Here is a 23,331-nt window from a genome sequence, read left to right as displayed (position 1 = left end):
CCTAGAACTATTGGGTTTTGGAAAACTTCAGTGTTGTTCTAGGCAAGCATGTAACTTAACTATCTCAACCAATGCACTGGTCTTGTTAAAACCCCACCTTTACTCTTAATTTACTGAACCCAAGTGAATGTCTACAGGGAAACCATTTAGCTGCTTCAGAGCAGGGCTAGGTTATAAATGAACTTTATTGCTGCCCATTTATATTTGAGCCTTGTACAGTCTTCCAGGTGAGACTTCAGAGAAAAGTGCTTTGCCATCACACTATCACAGAACATTGGTGACTTTACTGGTAATACTTGTATTTCTACAAAATAAGCTATATTTTTGTTACAAATAGAAGCAGTATTTCTATTTGCTCCAAAAGTAAGACCTTTTGACACCAAAAAGCTTAAATAGTCCTTTGTGTTTTGCCCACCGTTTTGGTGCCTTTGGAGTTGGCAGGACATTGGTAACTTAAAACTCTCTGTCTTCAAAACATTGGAACATGTTTCATATATAACTAGTACTACAAACCTTGAGGCCTGTTGAGAAGGAAGTTTTTTTATGTTGGTGAAGCCATTTTTTTAATTGTGCAAACATACATACCAAGACATTCATCAGCATAGCAACTTACATATTTACAACTCAGGGCCATTGATGACAATTTTCCTGTTGTGCCACCATTATTTCTATCCTAGGTATTTTTTTTTAAGTTGGTGTTTAAAAACTGCATGCATGGTAGGTATTTAAATTCTTATGCAAATGTTAATCCATTCTAAATCCTTGTGTTAGCAGAGGGACGTTCCAATTTAGAAGCTAGAATAAGAATTTTAAGCAAGTTTACCTTCTTACCTAGTAGTTTATAGACCACGCCTTGTAAATGGACCAAAACAAAATCCATTTTCAGAGTCAGTTCCAATTCACGATGACTCCAAGTTTGTTAGAGTAGAACTCCGTAAGATTTTCTAGGCTGTATTCTTTATGGGAGGAGCTCTGGTAGTAAGCGTAGTGCCTAAGGCCCTTGACTGCTAATTAGAAGGCTGGCGGTTCAAACCCACCAGCCACTCTTCCTAAGGAACGTAGAGCAGTCTACTTCCATAGTGATACCGCCTCGGAAACCCAAGGAGGGGTCGCTATGAGTTGGATCTGACCTGACGGTACATAACAACAATTCTTAATGGGACAGATTGCTAGGCCTCTTTTTTAAGTTAGCAGCTGATCTTAAACTACTTACTCCACCCAGGGACCTTTGTAAAGGGAGAAAGGTTTCTAAAACGATCCATTTCATAACCTCCCAGATTCACTTTTTGTCTTAATCATTCCTCCCATTTCTCTTTAATTCAGAACTAGTTTTAGCTCATTTTCATAACAAGCTTTGCCCTCCAAATGGCAGCATTGAACTATGTTACAGAAGTATATAAACTGCCTGCAGTTCAAGCTCCATTCTTAAACGTTGTGCCATTAAGACAACATTGTTTGCTGTGGTGGTTTTTGGATTTACTCAATAAAAAGGGTGTTAATGGACCCAGGAGTCCCTGGGTGGTGTAAACACTTAAGCGCTAGATTACTAGCCAAAAAGTTGGCAGTTTAAACCCACTGAGGGGCACCTTGGGAGCTCTGGTGGTGTAGTGCCTAAGACGTGTGACTGCTAACCAGAAGGCTAGAGGTTCAAACCCACCAGCCACTCTTCAGAAGGAAGGTTGGGCAAACTACTTCCGTAGTGATAACTGCCTCCGAAACCCAGGGAGGGGTCATTATGAGTTGGATCCGATCCAACGGCAGTGAGTTTGGTTTGTTTTTGTTTTTGTTTGGTGGGGGGGATGCACCTTGGAAGACAAACGTAGCTAGCAATTGACTTCTGAAAAGTGAGCCTTGAAAACTCTTACAAAGCAGTTCTGTTCTGACATGAGTCAGAATCAAGTCAGTGGCAACTAACAACTATACTGAATAATTTCAAATCTTTGAGGCTAAATACCAAGTGAGATGAGTTTTGAGGTTGGGGTCCTTATCATTTGATCTTTAGCAACTTAATTTACTACTAAACAAAAGTACCCATAAACTTGTAAGACTTCTAAAATCTAACCTTTATGCCAATAATACATTCTGATAAATGCTCATTTCAGCGGAAAATTAATTTATGAATAAATTGGACTGTTAATGATCTCCACCCCATGATGTTCAAGCACTTGTGTGATCCCTTCCTCTTGAATGTGGGCTGGACATAGTGGCTCTTCTAATAAACAGAATAGAGCAAAGGTGTTGAGAGGACACTTCTGAGATTGAGTTACAAAGGCTGTGGCTTCTCTCTGTGCACCCTCTTTTGCTCTCTTGGAACCCTTGCTCTGAGGAAGCAAGCAATCATGAGTAACCCTATGGAGCCCTCAGTCCAACCCATGAGGAACTAAAACCTGCAAACAACCACTATGTTTGGAAGCAGATCCTTTCCCCAGTTAAGCCTTCAGATGAGACTTCAGCCCCTACCAGCACCTTGACTGTAGCTTTATGAGAGTCTTTGTAGCTGAGGCACTTGGCTTTGCAGGGATTCCTATGCAAAAGAAGCATGTTTCAAGCCAGAGTCCTGGGGTAGTTTGTTAAGCACTAATAGGTAACACTGGATTGTAAAATAACGAAAGCACTTAAAATATCCTTCCCAGTTTACATTTCAACTGTAAATGAGTGGTCTGTCATCTTAACCATCTCTTGCGGGGGCCATCCTTGTTGATGAAGTTTGGGTACCACAACCATCCCTATGCCCCAACCCAAGGCAGAGACAAGCCAGAAATGAGTGAGTATGGCAACTTGGTAGGAGGAGTACTGGTTTTTATTTTTACTGTATATGAAATAGGGAAATACAAAGTTATTAAACTATAGAACTTATCAAATTCTGTTGTTCAGGTTTGCAGAAGGCAGGTGCCTGACTCTGAAATTTTATCACAGAAGAAAATAAGAATGTGATCATTCTTGTGAGCCAGCTGCCGTGATCATATCCCACTATGATAGTTCCCACCACCAACAATCTATTAATTAGGGCAATGTCAGCATACTCTCCTAAGCCAGGAGACTAGAGAAGAACAGCACACTATACTCCCAAAAAAGACTACTGTTTCTATGACATTGATTGCTGCAAGGTCAACCAATGACAAGAGTCCATTAGTTTTGTTCAGCATTTGTCCACACGACCTGTATGAGCAGCATCCAGATATTCTCTTTACTGAAAACTATAAATGGACAAAGACCAGAAAACACCTGTTCCTCGGCATCATTCCCCGCAGCACCGCAACTACCACCTTAATAGCTGCCACTTACTCAGGCTCTGTATTTACTGAGATTCCTGTCTGTGTACCTCTCCCCAAGGCAAGGACAGCCTTAATCTCTCTTTGTCTTGGCATTTGCTACAATGAAGTATTACCTAAATTGAGGTCCTTGTGGAGGCTAGCAGAAGGAAAATTGACCATTTAGTGTGCCAAAGTTTTTTTTATATACAAGAAATGTCATCTATCCTTGTAACTGAGCTTATTTGGATGTAGGTAACAAATTTCTAAAGCTGGTAGCCAGTTCTGGTTGGGTCAATATGGGCACTATGAAGAAATGTGATTCTGGGCTCTTGTTGTTTGCCGTCGAGTCGGCCCCGACTCATAGTGACCCCTCCTTGGGTTTCCAAGGCAGTATCACTACGGAAGTAGGATTGCCCAACCTTCCTTCCGAGGAGTGGCTGGTGGGTTTGAACCGCCTGCCTTCTGGTTAGCAGTCAAGTGCCTTAGCCACTATGCTACCAGAGATTCTGGGCTCTAAGGGAGTAAAAGTCAATTTAGTCTCAAGTGTTTTAGATCCTATGTTCGCTCAATCTTTGTAAGACTTCTTCTTTACTGTTGTTGTTGTTGTTAGGTGCTGTCAAGGTGGCTTCAACTCATAGCGACCCTGTGTACCACAGAACAAAACACTGCCCAGTCGTGCACCATCCTCACAATCCTATACCTGAGCCCATCGTGGCAACCACTGTGTCAGTCCATCTCGTTGAGGATTTTCCCCTTTTTTGCTGACCTTCCACTTTACCAAGCATGATTTCCTTCCCCAAGGAATGGTCCCTTCTGACAACATGACCAAAGTAGGTGAGATGAAATCTGGCCAAGGAGCATTCGGGCCACTTCTTCCAAGACAGGTTGTTGTCCTCTTTGTAATATGAATATTAGAGGAGTCAGGTTCTCATGGTGTATCCACCACATACTCCCTCTGAACAGCAATAAGAAAATGTGAGAAGGGAGAACACGAGTCCCTAAACCTTAATCTGCAATGATCCAGCGTGCTTACAGCCACCTCTGCAACAACCCATTTAGAACTTTCTAAATGTGGGAAGTTTTTGTGCATGTCTTCAGAGTTTATCCTTAGTTACTGGGTTGTCAGAGACAGAGCTGGGAGACCTCTATAGATGGACTCATTCAGCTTTCTCATTCTACAGAGGAGGGGGCCCAAGAGGGTAAAATGATTTAGTGTGAGGGGCTGGGGAGAGAACTTGGGTCCCCCGTCAGAGGAGCACCCCCACACCACTCAGCTTCTCTGAATATCTTTGATGTGGCTCACTGCAGTTCTGCTTCACCTGAAAGAGTTCTCTGTATGCAAGTAGGAGGTCTTGTCTTGGGAGACTGTCAGGTTCTAATTCTACAAAGAAAGGCTTCAGGGCTATAGGAGCCAGAGTATCGGGGAAGCTTTGAAGGAACAAGTTTGTATCTCTGAAGACTTGAATTCCCTAATTTTCCGTTATCTGGGAAATAGATGACCTGTAGTATAAGAAAAACAAAACAAAAGATTCTAAGATTATAAAATGTGATATTTTAAAAAGCCAACATAAATCACTCCTGTGCATGCTCACATTTTGATTTCTATCCAGACAAACAAACCTCCTGTGTACCGTGTAAGATAGTATTCAGTGTCCCTCATGTGAAAACTCATGTCTCTTAAAATGTGCCAAAGAAAAGGGAGGAGGGGCAGAATAGAGGTGTGATTACCCTTTAATTTAGCTGTTTCACTGGGGAATTTACCAATGTTTGCAAAAAGCTATTATCCATTATAGCAACTATTTGTCTAATAACCAAGGTCTGGTTTAGCAATTCATGGTGCACCAGTGGTATGGAGCTTGTGGCTTTTAAAACGAACATTATAAAAGCATGAGAAAATGTTCATATGCAAATACTTTGCTACTCAAAGTATGATCCCCGTTTGTTGTCTTTTTAACTTTTTATTGTGATTTGGGTGAAAGTTTACAGAGAAAATTGGTTTTCCATTCAACAGTTCATACACGTTTGTGACATTGATTGCAATCCCCACAATGTAACAGCGCTGGTCCCTGTAGTTACCAACCCATCATTAGGGAGCTGGTGAGAAATGCCGATTCTCTGGGCCCTACCTGGGCCCTACCACCTCATGCCTCAATTGAAAAAAAATCTTCATTTTAACACGATTCCCAGATATGTACTTTAAAGTTTTGAGATGCATGCTGTAATAAATGTGGTGGGGAAACTATTCGCTTACAGTCATTCAAAAAGTAGAACGGCATGGTCAAAAACTGGAAGGAACTTTGCAAAAATAAAGATTTTAAATAGAGATAATCCTTCCTACCCATGTGAAGCACCTGGCCTCCTATAGGGCCTCCTGTTGTTGTGTGCCATTGAGTCAGACCTGACTCATAATGACCCCTCCTTGGGTTTTCGAGGCAATATCACTACAGAAGTAGATTGTCCCATCTTCCTTCCGAGGAGTGGCTGGAGGGTTTGAACCAAGGAGTGGCTGGAGGGTTTGAACCGCCAGCCTTCTGGTTAGCAGTCAAGTGCCTTAGGCACTATGCTACCAGAGCTCCCAGGGCCTCCTGTAGTGGCAGCTATTAAGGAAAGGAGCCCTAGCAGTTAAGTGCTTAGCTGCTAACTAACGTCATCAGTTTGAACCCCACAGCAGCTCCACAGATTTCCAGTCTTGGAAATCCTATGGGGCAGCCCTACTCTGTCATACAGGATCACTATGAGTCGCAATTCAACTTAACAGCAATGGGTTTTTGGTATTAAGGAAGGTGGTACTGTTGTGGGCTCCCTCCCTGCATGTGTTCCTTAGGGGTTCTGGTGGTATAGTGCCTAAGGCATTTGACTGCTAACCAGGAAGCTGGTAGTTCAGACCTACCAGGCCACTCCTCAGGAGGAAGATTGGCCAATTTACTTCCATAAAGATAGCACCTCAGAAACCCAAGGAGGGGTTGCTGTGAATTGAAATCAACTCAATGGCAGTGAGTTTGGTTTGTTTTTGTTTTTGTTTTTGTTTTAGGTGGTCTCTTACAAATCACTTAAAATTTTTCTGAAAGTAAGGATCCATATTATAGTAATGACTTAAAAACAGCCTTTAATTTTTAAATTTGCCAGGCTTAACAAAGAGATGAATTCATGAAACTAGCCACCTGCCTATTTCTCCCTGTTCTTTCTCTACTTCTCAACCCAAAAAAAAGAAAGAAAGAAAGAAAAAACTCACTGCTGTTGAGTCGATCTCTTTGGGTTCTGAGGCAGTATCACAACGGAAGTAGATTGACCAATCTAGTCAAGTGCCTTAGGCACAAGGCCACCAGAGGACACAAGCAAAACAGAGCTTCCTGGTTACCTGCCTCTCATTTCCCGCCTGTGAAGGTCTCAGATACCAGAGAGGAGGGTGTTACTTCTCTTTCCTCCTCCAGGCCAATCACTGCCCCTACAGCCCAGCCCCTTGAGTCATTCTGCCTTGGGATTCATTAAGGAAGCTGAAAGGACACAAGTCTTTCCAAAGGCATCCAGAACACTCTCCAACAGGATTACTCACCAATCCTTCAGCTGCTTCAGACTTCCTCTGGAATGGAAAAAGAGAGAGAACAAAATGTGTCTTGTTTTTAGCCTAATTCCCTGCATACTGCAACATCCCCAAAGTAGATCAAATTCCTTTCAGTCTCATGAAAGCATGTGCTTTTTGTTCATAATGTTTATCAGCCTGTAAACTCCAATTTTGGCTTCTTCACTAATATTCCTAGTGACTAAATGTGTCTAGCCCTGGGGCTGGAACCCAATGACTGTTAGGTGGATGAATGATGTGAAAAAAAAAAAGGTGGCAATGCAGGAAAGACAGAAGGGAGAGAAGAGCTAATACTCACCAATCACCTATAATGTGCAGGCATTGTTAGGACTTTGTATCCATGGTCTAATCCTCAGCACGATCTTCACTTTTTAAATTGAGATATAATTCAACATAACATAAAATTTACTCATTTAAAATGTGCAACTCCATGTATTCAGAGTTGAACAACTATGACCACTACCTAATTCCAGAACATTTTCATCACCCTGAAAGGAAACCCATTAGCAGGCACTCTCCCTCCCTCCCTCTTCCCAGACCCCCTACCACTCAAAAAAAAAAAAAAAAAACCTCATGGCCATCAGATCTATTCTGAATCACTGCCCCCATTGGGTTTCCTAGGTGGTAACTCTTTACAGACGTAGATGGCCCCATCTTCCTAACACGGAACAGCTGCTGGGTTTGAACCACCTTCTGGTTAGCAGTTAAATGCCTTAGGCACTGCACCATCAGAGCTCCTACTAATGTACTGTTTGACTCTATGGATTTGTCTGTTCTGGATATTTCATATAAATGAAGTAATACAACATATGACCTTTTGTGTCTGGTTTCTTAAACTTTCTTTGTCAACATGTATCTTCAGTTCTCTTGTATATATACTTAGGAGTGGACTTGCTGTGTCATATGGTAACTCTTATGTTTAACCACTTGAGGAACTGCCAAACTGTTTTGCAAAGCAGCTGTACCATTTTACATTTCCACCAGCAATGCATGAAGGTTCCAATTTCTCTATATCCTCACCAACACTAGTTATTGTCTATTTTTTATTCTAGCCATCCTTGTGGTGTGATGTAGTATCTCATTGTAGTTCTGATTTGTATTTCCCTGATGACTAGTGTGCTTTTCTTTTCATGTACTTACTGGCTATTTATCTGTCTTTTTGAGACAGTATATTCAAATCCTTTGCCTATTTTTTTTTTAATTAGGCTATTTATCTTTTTATTGTTGAGCTATGGGACTTCTTTATATATTTTGGATCCTGGTTGTTGTTGTTAGGTGCTGTCAGGTTGGCTCTGACTCATAGGGACCCTATGTACGATGGAACAAAGTACTACCCAGTCCTGTGCCATCCTCACAATCGTTGCTATGTTTAAGGCCACTGATGCAGCCACTGTGTTAGTCCATCTTGTTGCAGATCATCCTCTTTTTTGCTGACCTTCTGCTACTACTGGGAGCTCTGGTGGCTTACTGCTTAAGGCATTTGACTGCTAACCAGAAGGCTGGCAGTTCAAACCTATAAGCCACTCCATGGAAAGAAGACTGGGCAATCTACTTCCATAAAGATTTACCACCTCAGAAACCCAAGGAGGCGTTGCTATGAGTTGGATCCAACTTGATGGCAGTGAGTTTGGTTTTGGTTTTGGTTCTACTACAGCTAGTTCCTCCTGATAACATGTCCAAAGTACATGACATGAAGTCTTGCTATCCTTGTTTCTAGGGAACATTCTGGCTGAACTTCTTCCAATATATATTTGTTCATTCTTCTGGGAGTTCATTGTATATTCGATATTCTTTGCCAACACCATAATGCAAAAGCACCAATTCTTCTTTGGTCTTCCTTATTTATTGTCTAGCTTTTGCATGCATGTGAAATGATTGAAAATACCACAGCTTGAGTCAGACACACCTTAGTCTTCAAAGTGCTTTTTAGCACCTGAAAGAGGTCTTTTGGGACCAGGCTTACTGGTCTGATAGACTTTGTGGAACCCCCAAGCCTGTGGCCCTTAGAAACCCTTCAGGCCTGGAACTGAACTCTCCCCTTTTCAGTTTTCAAGCATGGTTTGGATGGTTGTTGAGTGCTAGATGTTCCTTTTCAGGCATCATTGAAAAGACTCTGACCAGAATTAATGGAAAGGAAATTGCTGTGATGCTAGCCTCATTGCTGGCAGAAAATTAAGTACTGATGTGGATGGGGAATATTGAGGAGAGAGAAACAGAAATTCACTGAAGGTCATCTCCCCACCTTCTGGTTATCACAAGAAAGTGCAGGGACAGTGTTGGATATCAGTAGTTATAGAGCTTGCTAGCACTGTGAGTCAGATCTGACTTGAGGGCAGTGAGGTTGGTTGGTTGATTAGGCATTTTCCAAGGAGCTCTGGTGGTGTTCTGATTAAGGCATTTGGCTGCTAACCAAAAGGTTGGTGGTTCAAACCCATCACCTGCTCTGTGGAAGAAAGGAGAGTCTGCTTCTGTAAAGATTTACAGCCTTGGAAACAATGGGGGCTGCTGTGAGTTGGGATTGACTCAATGGCAGTAAGTTTGTTTTTTCATAGGCATTTTCCAATTATCTCTAATTTTCACAACAGCTTGGCAAATAACATTTTACACCACTTTGAGAGGTGAAAGTGGGAATATGGGAAATACACCTTAAGTTCAAAAAGAAAAAAAATATTTGCTCTGTTTGGGGGTATTTTAAGTGATTAAAATGTGTTAGTGTTTCTGTGTGCAAAGTATTCTTCAAGGTGCTGGCATTACACAAATTAATGGGATCTCCAGATCTTGCATCCTAGGAGTTCAGAGCCTACATAACATTGCTGTAGTACAAGTGCAACAAGAGCCACAATAGGTTTGTTTATAAGTGCAGTGGAAACACAAGTTGGTGGGCCATTAGTTTTCAAAAGTAGACAAAATTTTAAAATATTATACCAACCTAGGAGTACATTACAAAATAAAGTTTGGAGTTCTCTGTGTGTGTGAGAACAGAGAAGTCTGGCATACACTTCAGGTTGATTAGGGCAACAGATGGGGCAAAGAATCAATAATGAAATTTTATGCAGCAACTACAGTTGATGAAGGATAAAGGCAGGAAGTGGTGATTAGAGAGATGTCATGTCTGATGGCAGCTAAACGTTCTTTAGAAATGGGAGGAGATATGCAGAGAGAATCATAGCAACAAAGGCAAAAAATTGTGTAGCTGCAGATGGAGAGGGAAATTAACCAGGAAGCCATTTTTTGGTAAGCTGAGTATAGTTACAAGCTACAAGTGACAGAATGGAGAGTTTGGATTTATGGAGCACTTTTTTTTTTCATTACTCCCATAATTACAGTAGGAAATGTCATTTGATAACAAAGGAATGATGAGTCATTTGTCCTTTTAGAAGGAATGGCTCTTTTCTCTTTTCAGAGGCAGCACCCACAAGTTTAGTCCTCAAACCCACAATCTTTCTCATCAGTCTCTATTCAACTTAAGTTCATTTTAGAAAGGCATTCCAGCTTTTTGCACTGAGGCATTTTAAGAACGAAAAGCATTACTAGAAATCTGCATTCCTTCAGAGACCTTTTCTTCAACCAATGGGGATAGAGAGTGATGGAGCATCACTTGTCTCCAGCAGATCTAAATATTAAGAAGATCTGATCCCAGGCCTTGGGGAGACAATGGAGGAAGTGTGAGATGACTGATAAGGATCACAACAACAACAAAGAGAAATAAGTCCTGATCCATGCCACAACATGGATGAGCCTTGAAAACATCATGCTGAGCAAAATAAACCAGTTGCAAAAGGACAGATACTGTATGATCTCACACACATGAAATAAGCAAATACATAGCAACCAAAGATTAGTGGTTAACAAGGATGGCAGAAAGAAGTTTTTACTTAGGGTGGTGGAATGATTTGGAAAGGAATAGCAAAAGTGGTAGCACAGCCTGAAGAATGATATATCACTGAAGAGTCCAAGTAGAAAATTCATTGCCCTATCTTTTGTCACATATATTTTCACGACAATTAAAAAATAAAAAAAGAAAGAAAGAAATCAATTGACCATAAATATTTAGGTTTATTTTTGGACTCAATTCTATTCCATTTTCAATCCTTACACCAATACCACAGCCTTGATTACTGTAGCTTTGTAGCAAGTTTTGAAATCAAGAAGTATGAGTCCTTCAACTTTGTTTTTGTTTTCATGATTGTTTTGGCTATCCTGGGTCCCTTCCATTTTCATATGATTTTTAGGAACAATTTGTCAATTTCGAGGGTGAGGGGGGAAACAGCTGAGACTTTGATGGGAATTGCATTGAATCTGTAGATGAGTTTGGGAGTTTGGGGAGTATTGCCATTTTAACAATATTAAGTCTTACTAATCCATTGGAATGGATTGGAAATGAAATGCCTTTCATTTTTTTAAGGCCTTTAAGTTCTTTTAATGGTGTTTTGTAGCTTTTAGTGTGCAAGTCTTGTACTTATTTTGTTAGATTGATTCCTGAATTTTTTTTATGCTATTATAAATGCAGTTGTTTTATTAATTTTATTTTTTGATTGTTCATTTCTAGCATATAGAAATACAACTGATTTTTATATTGTTGTTGTTGTTATGTGCCGTCAAGTCGGACCCGACTCATAGCAAACCTTCCTTGGGTTTCCAAGGCAGTATCACTATGGAAGTAGATTGCCCCATCTTCCTTCCTAGGAGTGGCTGGTGGGTTTGAACTGCCAGCCTTCTGATTAGCAGTCAAGTGCCTTAGGCACTACACTATCAGATCTTATATCCTGCAACCTCACTGAATTCATTTACCAGCACTGACAGTATTTTAGTGGATTATTTGGGATTTTCCATGTAGAAGGTCAGGTCATCTGCAAATGAGATAGTTTTACTTACTCCGTTCCAAACTAGATTTCTTATTTCTTGTCTAATTATCCTGGTTATAACCTCCAGTAAAACATTCAATAGAAGTGACACAAATGAACATCCTTATCTTGTTCCTGTGCATAATCTTTTGAACCAAGTATTTTTTACAAATGAGTAAAATACCTGCCTCCCAGCCCCGTGGAAATAAGGCTCAGATGAGGAAATTGAGTCTCAGAGAAGTTAAGTAACCTCTCCAAAGTTACACAGCTAGTTAACAATGGAGCTAAAATTTAAACCCAGCTCTGACTCCAAGTCCCATACTTACTACCCCCTGCCTCCTTATCCTCTAAGAAGTAGATCAGCAACTACACTTCTGCAAGCCTTCTTTTCTGCTTTCATTGTCTCATTCAAACCACACAATAATGGACGGTGGGCAGCATAGAGGTTAGTGTTCCCTCTTTTACAGAAAAGAACACTAAAGCCTATTGAACTAAAGTGACTTGGAAGAAGTGGGAGTCAAACTTGGCTCGCCTGACTCAACTTTGTGCACTGACAGAACAGGGACCGTCATTGAGTAGCTAGATGTATTCAGAAAGGTTATGTGGAGGTTTCTTAAAAGAGAATAAACAAAATGGATAAAACAAACCTTGTACAAAATAGTGAGGGGACAAAAGCACAGAGGAAAAAGCAGAGAAGATTGAGAACAAGGTATATGGGATGTGAAAGGTCAGGGACAAGAAAGGAGAGGAAAATGAATTGACATTTTGATTCATAAAATGTCAAAGGACCAAAACCATCTCTTTACCTGAAAGCATTTTGAAGATTTATGATTTTTTTTTCTTTTTTTTTGCTAAAAGAATCTCTTCCGAAAAAGAAAGGATGCAAATAGGTAATATAAAAAATACTTTGTCACTACGTCCAGGTGGATCTGGAGGTGGCCTTGCCTTGAGGCCCAGCGCTAGAAAGAGAGCTTCCAGCCACTCCTGCTGAACCCTCGGGAAGGAAGAACGTCTGTCACTGGAGCTGTTTGTGCAGATTGCTACTAGAATCCCCAACTCTGACCTTGCCTCACAGGGGTGCTGGGAGGGTTCAATGAAAATGCTGTGGAAAAAAACTCAACACCACTCTTGCATATGGAAGAGGCTCTTCAAATAGTAATTCCATTTCCCTTTCCTTTATGGGGAGCTCAGACCCTAGAAATCCCCCTGATGTGAGAGCTGCAAAAATCAAGTATACTGCAATGGAAAGAGATGGCCCTCTTCTCAGCTCTTTCTGGTATTTCCCTTTCCATCTTTAACCAAAAAACTCAGATACAGAAGTCTCTCCTGCCCACAAAGAAGGATGGAATGGCTCAGATTCTTCCCTGTGAAATGGGCCCTGGACTGAGCACAAGAAGACCTAAGTCTTCTCTGGGCATCTCTGGTTGGTGCCCTCTGGCCTTTCAGCACTTCATCTGGGAAGGACAGGGGACAGGGAAATTTGGCTGCTTCTAGTGCAGGTCCAGGGGCTGAAGTGAAGACATCTATGGGGAAGGGATGGCAGAGAGGCCCCTGACAGTGACCACCTGCTGAGATGAGGCATTTTTGGATTCACAGGGAAGTGACACAGGCCTTGCCCTCTAATAAGGAGATGAAATTTACCCTCTGGGAAAGAGTCCCTCAAAACAGGGGAAGAACCTAGGAAGAAGGGAATTCAATGGGAAGCAGTCAGGAAAGGCTTCCATGAAGGGTCTGCCAGGGCCTCAAGGGTTAGCTATCGTTGAACTTTATGAAGGCGGGCAGGATTTGGACAAGAGAGGATTCAAACAGGATGGACATACCTAGAACCTCAATGCTACCTGAACCCAAGGGAGCTACCCCATTGCTGTTGAGTCAGATTCAACTCATAGCAACCCCTCCTTGGGTTTCCAAGGCAGTATCACTACAGAAGTAGATTGCCCAACCTTCCTTCTGGTTAGCAGTCAAATGCCTTACGCACTATGTCACCAGAGCTCCTCCAAGGGAGCTAGGGCTCTATTATCTGCACTTAGAGCTGTCACTTCTGCACTCTCTGGGCTTTTTCCAGCATATCCCACACATTAACCTGCCTTTCTGCTCTTTCCCCACGATTCATTCTCTCTGCTTCCTGGTCCTATTCTCTCTGCCTAGCAAACTCTTCATGCTTACCTCAAGACACAGCCTCAGTGCCTCCTTTCTAGGGAAGACCTCACTTGGCTTCCAGGCTGGCGTAGGGCTCTTTCTCTTGTAGAATCCAGAGCACAGTGGGATGGGGACACCCCTCTATTTACAGACCACCTTGGACATGTGGGCCTGCATCACCTCATTGCCTGCTTCCTAAAACCCTCCATTGACCTTTGGCCTCTTGGAGAACAGAGCTGTGTCTGATTGGTTTTGGTGTCCCCACCCTTTGGCCAGGGGCCAAGCCTCAGGTGACTGGGTTAGAGGAACTCCCCACCCCCACACTGAGGACCACTAGGGGCTGGAGTAGGTTACCGTTTCCATCGGCCTTGTAGTCATCAGGGAGCAGCTTGTCCTGCCGGTAGCCCAGCACGAAGGCCAGGAAGGAGAGGATGAGGGCATCACCAATGCTGAGGATGGCCAGCATAAAGGCCCAGCGGATGGTGCAGTGGCCCAGTGTGTACTTGCCTGTCTGCTCCCCACACATGCGCCGTACCTCACTTGAATCCCAACCATCTGGGTAGACCAAGCAGCCAATCATCAGGCCTGTGGCTAAGAGGGCAAGAGAGGGTATAGATGGTGTCAGACGGATGAGCCCAACCTGCTTCTCCCCACTCCCCCACCCCAAGTTTGCTCACACTACTGTCATCTTGTCATCTCTTGTCATCTCTCATCTTGTATCTGAGAGGAATAGCTCTCTATCTTTCTTGCAGAGCATCGGTGAGAAGAGTGGGGCTGTAAAAGCTACAGTGACTTGCTCCCGGGACCAGCAGTCAGGGGCTGCTGGTCAGGGAATTACTCAGTCCAGGGAAAACTCTCCACTATACCAGGCCATCCTACCAAATGGCCACCTTCCTCCTCTTGGACTCAACCAGGCACTCTCTACCCTGGCTTCAGAGCTCTCCGGAGAACTTCTCCTCAGTGATACACATCTGCTTGCATTTCAACATCTCTGAAATTAGAACTATCTTACATTCAGTGTAATAAGAAAACATTAGGTTATAGTTTGGTTAGTAGTGTTTTTTTTTCTTTTCACAGTATATAAAATAATGATGGCCCACAAGTCACGTGTCTTGTTCAATAAATACAGGATGGTTTCCAGCCCCACTGCCTGCTGCTTCCTTCATGAATCTTCCATTCAGGCTAAACAGTCTCATCCTCTCCCTTACCCAGGACAGCACAGTGCAGTTGCCAACAACTGAATTTAAGAATGCCCTGAATACTTGTTAAAAATGCTGATTCCCAGGCATCTTCCCTGAGAATTTAGTTTCACAAGTTCTGGGTCGGGCTCAGGAATTCATGATTTTAACAAGCACCAGGGGATTCTCTTGGTAAGAAAGTCTGGGAAACATTAAGCCAGGCTGCTGGATCTCAAGCCTAGCTCTCCACAAACTAGCTGTGTGACTCAGAGCAAGCTATTTCAGCTTTCTTTGCTACAGTTTCCTCATCTGTATAATGGGGGTACTAATAGAACTACCTGTTGGAGTTGCTAAACCAAAACCAAACTCATTGCCATGGAGTCGGATCCAACTCATAGCAACCCCTCCTTGGGTTTCCAAGGCGGTATCACTACAGAAGTAGATTGCCCAACCTTCTTTCCGAGGAGTAGCTGGTGAGTTTGAACCACCAGCCTTCTGGTTAGCAGTCTTAGGCACTACGCCACCAGAGCTCCTGCTGGAGTTGCAGTGAGGTTCAAATGAGTTAACATCGGTAAGGTGCTTGAAGAGTGCCTGGTACATAACACATCATCACCCCATCCTATACCTTCACTGGAGTCCTCGTCTGGTGCAAACAGTTAATGTGCTTGGCTGCTAACTAAAGGTTGGAAATTCAGGTCCATCCAGGCACCTCAGACGAAAGGACCAGTGATTTACTTCTGAAAAGCCACCCATTGAAAACCTTATAGAGCATGGTTCTACTTTGACATACATGGAGTTGCCTTGAGTCAGAATCAACTCCATGGCAACACTGACTTGGTATTTAAAGCTAAAACTTCAGTGTCCCTCACCTTACCCACTTCTCTTATCCCCTCCCATTAAACCACTCCAAAGTCCATTCTTCCCATCCCCAGAGCATGATATCTCTGTAAAGGGCTGACTGTATTTAATTGTGACATTTCAGACTTAGTGACGGACTGAGAAGTATTTCAGGAAAATATTTAGAGTCAGGGAGGGGAGCCCTCCCAGAGCTCTGTGGTCTTACCTGTATAGCCAGGTCCTTCCCCACTTGGTGTGAGACCAGACCCTCAGTGCCTGGCATGGCCCCTAGCTTGAAGGGTGACCCATAAATACTAGGTGCATAGGTGAGCATAGAAAGGAAGTTGCCTTTTTGAACTTTTGAACTTTTGAGCTTTCTATTCTCCCCACCTCTCCTCCTCTTGGCCTCCTTTTCCCATAGAATCCCCCTATGGGAACTCCAGAAAGGAACCTAGGGCCTCTTACTTGGAAATAGGTTGTGAACACTGTACTCACCCACTTAAGACTCTGGGTGGTAGTGTGGGGATCTGCCCCATTTTTGGTGTCTCAGAGCTCTAAGTAGAGGCCTGCACAGTGTTCTCATGCAATTTACTTACTCTTTCTGACTTCCATTCTCTCATCTGCAAAACAGGAATAAAAATGCCTGCCTTATAGCTTTAACCAAGATTTGAACTCACATGGTTGGACTCAGAGTCTAGAGTGCTAAGTGTTATACCACAAGGCCCTACTGGTGTATTGGCCTGCAACCAAAAGGTTGGTGATTGGCACCCATTAGTGGCTCCATGGGAGAAAGATGAAGCACTCTGCTTGAGTAAAGAGTAACAGCCTTGGAAACCCTATGGAATTCTAGCTACTCTGTCCCATAGGGTCACTATGTGTCAGAAATTACTCAATGGCAGTGGGTTTGGGTTTTTGACTTATAGCAGGGTTATTAGGATTAAATGTGATCATGTATGGAAAAATGCTGCTACAGTGTTTGGCACATGATAAGTGGCTAATTAATTTTAGTTGTTGCTATTATCATTGGCATTGAAGTACCCCACACCCTCACAGCCATGTGAGTTCAAATAGGATCTCTGGTAGTGTGGGTAGCTCTGGTAGCATAGTGCCTAAGGCACTTGACTGCTAACCAGAAGGCTGGTGATTCAAACCCACCAGCCACTCCTTGGAAGGAAGATTGGGCAATCTAATCTGTAGTGATACTGCCTCAGAAACCCAAGGGGGGTCGCTATGAGTAGGATCCAGCTAGACGACAAATAACAACAACAACTGTGCTCCAGCCTCGGTCTCACAAGAGAATAGTGAGAGCAGAACCAGAAACAATCTTCTGTTACAAGCCACTAAGATTTGGGGAATTGTTTGTTACTGTGGTATCCCCTACCCCATCCTGAATGATAAAGTTGATTTTTATGTTTTTCACATTTACCAAAAATCTACTATGTTCCAGGCATCATGCCAAGTGTTTTACATGCATTATATTATATGATCCTCACATGAACCCTGTGAAAGGGGGTATTGCTGTCACATTCTACAAATGAAGTTACCAAGGCTCAGAGAAGACAAGGAACTTGTCCTGCCTGTGTTCCTAAGGGCTGAGACCTACATCTAGCATCTGGAAACTCCATCAATATTGTAAAGCTGCAGCCCCATACTGCCCCAGGCATCAGTCCACTTTCCCCTTCTCTCTCCCTTCCTAGATCCCAGCTTTCTGGCAAGGTTAATGTCATTGGGTTTAGCCCTCCTCAAATGGATGCATTTACCAGCTGCTGGCTATGGGCACACCCCCTTTTCATTTCTCCCTGTGGCTCATCCTCCCCTCCCTAGCACCACAGAATGGAACACGATTCCACCTACACCCTCTCCCAACATAAATGTTACATAGGATGGCATCTGGCCACCTCTGCTATCAGTGTCTTCAGTTCTATGACCCAGATAGAGACTGATTCTGATGGTCTATTGGCCCATCCCTACCCTGGCCCTCTCAGTGATGCCTGCTCAGCAAATGGCACCCGGGTGGGTAAGTATGTGAGGGTTCATATAGATTCCTGGTCCCATCCACTGCCAACTTCCACACCTCCATCCCTTGTCCTGCTGCCCCCTCCACCCAAGTGCTGGCCCCCACAGTCCCTCAGACTACACTCTCCTTACTTGCAGTTCAGTAGGCTTCCTGACTGCTGTGCTCACCTCCAGTCCCTCCCTCATCCTCATCTGTCCACCGTTCAGCTCCTTCTAAAGCACAGTCCTAAACGAGGAGCTTTAGCTGCCCAGAAAATCAAGTTGGAATTCCTCAGCCTGATTTACAAAGACCTGATCCCAGCTTATATTCACTTGAGAAAAAATTTACCAACCCCCTTCTGTGTGACAAGCACTATGCTGGAGATAGAAAGAAGAGCAGACAAGGGACAAGGTCACTCCTCACAACAGAGATCACAATAGAGTGGGAGAAAGAAATACTGATTTGAAGGCCTCAACTTCCTTCTTTGTCTCTCTCATTCAATCCTAATCTTTTCAAGAACCCGATTCACACTCATTCTTTAGCAGCTACACAGACTCATATTTTCATGTCACAACCAACAGATGACACTAGAACATCTGCCCTAGATTTGGCAAATCAGCATCACACTTTCCTTAGGGCAGCTGTTCCTGCCCCAATGCTTATCCCCTTCAGAACCTCACCCTTCCCAGCCACCCAAGGCCTCCCCTCATCAATACCAAAGAAAAGCAAGTGATAAATTCACTCATCCAAATAGCCCAGGCCCCACCCAGATATACTGGATCAGAATCTCCAGGGGTATTTCTTTTGAAAGCTCAGGGAGGCTTAAGAGCCAATGAGTTAGTGATGCTCTGTCATTCTTCCCAAGAGTAGTCATAGGAATAAGGGAATCCTTTCCTCAGAGGCACTCTGAAGCCTAGTTGGCAAATATATTTCTGGAATGTGTGTAGAAGGGGATAGGAGGGCAGCATAGAGAACGAGAGAGGGATGGTTGTGTTTCTATCATCCCATGATCCTGTAATGGTGAATCAGGGTCCATTCTACTACTCTTGGTGCAACACTGCTAAATGTTCCCTCATCCTTCTTCCTTAACATGGTCACCCTTCACCTATCTTCTCACTGCCCACTTTAAGACTTGTATCACCCCTGCCTCAGTTTCTCCCTCATCATACAGAGAAGGTGCAGAGGAGTGTGAGACAGGGATAGGGAGAGGGCAGCTCTGAAGTCAGGCGAATGGCCTGGGCACCAGATTTAGAACAAAAGATTCTGTCCTTCACTATTTGTGTGCGCAGTTAAGTTAAGTTACCTCCTCAGAGCCTTATCTATAAAATGGAAAGTCTATCCACTTCACTGGGTAGCAGTGAGGCTCTTCCAGATGATATATGTAAACAGCACTTTGTAAAGTGTTATACATATGCAAATGTGTGGCTCGGTAAAAATGTCCCTGAACATGTTTGTTTCTTGGGACCTACTGCACTGCCTCCCCTCCCACCATCCCTGCTCACCAGCAGCCAGCTGCATCCATGCGCAGATCTTGTAGACAGTAGCTGTGTTGCAGACGAAGAACAGGCTGAAGCAGATGATGGAGCCAATGATAAGGAACATGGCTAAGGCCACAAAGAACATGGCGGTCTTGAAGGCTCTGGAGGGGATAGAGGAGAAGTCCAAGGGGCCGCCTTTGCAGATGAGCTCAGAGGACAGCACATTGCCCACACAGTAGGAGAAAAGGCCAAAGTACCCTGCCTGGGGTGTGTTGACGCTGTCACCGATCCAGTAGGGTTGGATAAAGAGAGCCATGACCAGCACGGAGAAGCAGATGGTGAGTGTGCCCCACATCACACCTATGGCCCGTGAGTTCCGCACGTAGTTGGTATGGTAGATCTTGGCTGCCTCCTGAGCAGGCAGCAACTTCACCATGGTGAGGGCACTGGGTCCTGGTCTGGGGGCTTGAGGGCTAGAATTTGTTAACTTTGTGGATGGAGGCCAGAAGTAGGCCCCTCCTCAGCTCGGTTTTGGGAAAAGGCTGAGGATAGGACACTTAGTGACAGTCCCTCCAAGGTAGAGGAAAGGTGATCGTAGGGCAATGAGGGTAACCTTGGTCTCTTCAGGGGAAGCTTGTCCAGGTGCCTGGTTCCGCTTTAGCTTGGCTTGTCTCCGTCTCCTGCCTCCTTGCAGGCCTGTCAAGGTCTCAGGCCTGCTAGCGTCGCCCGGCCCCTCTTTCCAGCTTGAGCTCCAGAGAGCTCCGCCCCCTTCGCCCGGATCCAGCCCCGCCTCCTTCCCTCCGAGGCGAGGGAATGTTTCAGCACCGCGGCCAGCGCCCCGGAACTTTGGGAGGCGGGAGCCTGGCCAAAAGGCCTCAGAGTGAGCAAATGAACCGACCCTCAGGCTCTTCAGGAGGCGAGGGGAGCTGCCTGACCCAGCCTGACTTTATAGGAAACTGAAACCTCGCTTCATCCTCCTGAGCGGGGATGGCAAGAATAGTGAGAGTGAAGCTGCGGCTGTCACCTTCCTCCCTCGTAACTACAGCCACAAAATCGCTTCCCGAGAGCTATTCCCACCCCATTCCAACCCTCCCTAGCTTCCTCGTCGCCTTCCGGGAACCTCCAGCTCCCGCTGGGGGTCAGCATCTTTCTTGGTTCTGTCTTCCGGTCACTGGTTTCTCGTCCCTATCAGTCAACGACTACTAAGAGCCCAGTATGTGTTAAGCTCTGTATTGGAGAATACCTTCCCCCAAGCAAGAACCACAGAGACTAAAAGACAGAGCCTCTACCCCGACCCCCGCCGCCCTCAAAACATTTCTTATGCGCCTTCTCAGACATTAGCATATGCTTTTTGTTCAATGTCTTTTTCCCTTTGTGTGTTGCATATTTATTTTTTAAATTATTCATTTTAAAAAATATATTTTCCTCCTGATTTTCTAGGTAATGTTTCATGTAGAGAACTAGGAAAACGCAGGAAAGTATAGATAAAACAATGAAAATCACTCATAACCACAACATCAGGAGAGAGAAAATCATTTTAAGAAAATCATAATGAAGAACATGGACTTTAGCTTCAGACAGACTTGGATTTGAGTCTGCTGTCCTCCTGCACCTCAGTTTCTTCATCTATAAAATGGGGACTGATTAGGTTAAATAACATATACAAAATGTTTAGTCCAATGCCTCGTGTATAAAAGTGCTAAAAATGCTATTATTATTATTTACTAATACAACTATTAACATTTTTATATTTCTTTCCTTTTCTGTATACTGCATTATATGGTTGGATAATGATGTAAACAATTTTGTATCCGATTTTTCCACTTAGCATTGCACCATTACTATTTTCTCATATTACATTTTTTTAAAAAATATATTATTTTAATGCTTGTTCAATGATGAAGAATGTTATTATAGTCATATAGTTATTTAGTCATTTTCCCATTTTTGGATGCAGGTGCCAATTTTTCACTGCTAAAAACAACCCTCCCGTAAACATTTGTGCCATTACCTATATTTTCCCGACATCATAAAGCCTGGGTTTAGAGCTGTTCTCTCATAAGGTTTATGTCTCCCAGGTGGTTTATGCCAGCTGTAAACCCAATTACAATGAAACCGCAAGTAAGCAGTAATATTGTTTGGTTTTTAGAACTTAAAATGCTGATACTTAATTTTATGAGGAAAAATATATTTTCTGGTGAAATTTTTGCAAAAGGAGCATAATGAAGAGTGACTAACTCAATAATATGCTAAAAGATATATTTATCTTAACAAATTCATTTTTGGAATTGATTCATTATTGTTTAAATAAAACAGTGAAGCAAGCTGGAATTAAATGCCAAAACATTTGATGTTTAACTTAAGATAAATGGGGAGTTTCAAGTTGTTGGTAAGGTCTCCCTTAAACTCACTCCTTTCAACAAAATATAAAGAAAGTATAAAATTAATAAAACACATCTTATTTATTATTATTATTGCTTATGTATTATCATTTTTATAACTAGGTTTAAGGATTTAAAAAAAAAAAAAAACCTTTCTTAACTTTGATTCATTGCTGATAGAAATGCACAATGTTAGAACCACTTTGGAAAATAGTTGGCAGTTTCTTACAAACTGAAACATACTTTTGCCATGTGACCCAGCAATTCTACCACTTGGAACTTACTCAAGGAAAATAAAAATATGTGTCAACACATATATATGGAAATGTTGATAGAAGAATTAATCATAATAGTCCCAAACTGGAAACAGTCAAACATCCATCAACTAATGAATTGATAAAACAAAATGTGCTATATCCATGCAATGGAACACTGTTCAACAAAAAGGAAAAAATATGCTGATAATGCTAAAAATGGATGAACTTCAAAAACAAACTGAGTAAAAAAAAAAAAGCCAGACACAAAAGGATGATTGTCATATTATTCCATTATATAAAATGTTTAGAAAAGGAAAATGTATAAACACAGAAAGCACATCACTGGTACTTCAGAGTATCCTGATATTATCCTTTCTTTGATTGGTTCTGTTGTGGTGTCATCCATTTCGCTTCTTATTCATGTTATCTGCACTTCTCTTTCTTTTCCTTTGTTAAATTTGTCAGTGGTTTGTCAATTTTGTAATTTTTTCAAAGGACCAACTTCTAGTCTTGTTGATTCTATTGTTTTTCTGTTTCATTTTGTGTCTGCTCAAATCTTATTTCTTTTCTACTGGTGACTGTAGGCTTTTTTTGCTGCTCTTTTTCAAATTGTTGGAGTTGTTGGGTTAATATGTTGATTTTGGCTCTTCTTTTTTTGATGTGTGCATTTATTGCTATAAATTGCCCTCTGAGAACTGCTTTTGTTGTCTCAGATTTAGGTATATTGTGTTTTCATTCTCATTTGATTCAGGAATTTTTTAAATTTCATTTTTATTTCCCACTAGTTTTTAAGGAGGGTGTTATTCATTTTCCATGTGTTTGCTTTTTGCCTTGATCTTCCTATTGTTGATTTCTAATTTTATAGCATTGTGACCTGAGAAGACGCTTTGTAGTATTTTGATGTTTTAAAATTTATTGAGGCTTGCTTTGTGGCCTAACATATGGTCTTTTCTGAGGAATATTTCATGTACGCTGGAAAAAAAACGTGTATTGTGCTGTTGTTGGGTGAAGTGTTCTGTATAGGTCTGTAAGATCAAGTTGGTTGGTAGTACTATTTAGTTTTTCTGTGTCTTTGTTGAGTCTCTTTCTAGTTGTTCTGTCCTTTATTGAAAGTGGTATATTAAAGTCTCCTACTATTATTGTGAAGTTCTCTATCTCTCTTTTCAATTCTGTTAAAGTTTGATTTATGTGTTTTGGGCTCTTTCATTAGGTGCATAGATCTTTATTGTGGTTATTTCCTCTTGTTTGAATTATCCTTTTATCATTATGTAATGTCCTTCCCTATCTCTCTTTTTTTTTTTTTTTTTAATTATTAGGATTTGGGTGAAGATTTACAGAGTAAATTCACTTTTCATACAGCAGTTCACATATACTTTGTCTCATGTCA

General features: G+C 42.4%; 1 protein-coding gene across 1 annotated transcript; it reads right to left on the bottom strand.

Moving 5' to 3' along the window:
* Positions 1-14,103: 14,103 nt before the first annotated feature.
* On the bottom strand, positions 14,104-19,742 carry LHFPL5 (LHFPL tetraspan subfamily member 5). The gene is made up of 2 exons (XM_007939450.1): positions 19,331-19,742; positions 14,104-14,408 (listed from the first exon to the last, which is right to left on the bottom strand). The coding sequence occupies exons 1-2, from the start codon at positions 19,740-19,742 to the stop codon at positions 14,104-14,106; spliced, it is 717 nt and encodes a 238-aa protein (XP_007937641.1).
* Positions 19,743-23,331: the final 3,589 nt, after the last annotated feature.

Source organism: Orycteropus afer, unplaced genomic scaffold (assembly GCF_000298275.1).
Source record: "Orycteropus afer afer isolate SDZICR_OR568_19922 unplaced genomic scaffold, OryAfe1.0 scaffold00059, whole genome shotgun sequence".
NCBI classification, from domain to species: domain Eukaryota; kingdom Metazoa; phylum Chordata; class Mammalia; order Tubulidentata; family Orycteropodidae; genus Orycteropus; species Orycteropus afer.
Note: the sequence above shows the minus strand (reverse complement) of the source record. Positions and strands in the feature narration are given on the sequence as shown.

Coding starts and splice junctions, on each gene's coding strand:
- LHFPL5 (XM_007939450.1), bottom strand. CDS start 19,742: ATGGTGAAGTTGCTGCCTGCTCAGGAGGCAGCCAAGATCTACCATACC. Junction 14,409..19,330: donor ATGGATGCAGCTGGCTGCTG/GTGAGCAGGGAT, acceptor TTGCCCTCTTAG/CCACAGGCCTGATGATTGGC.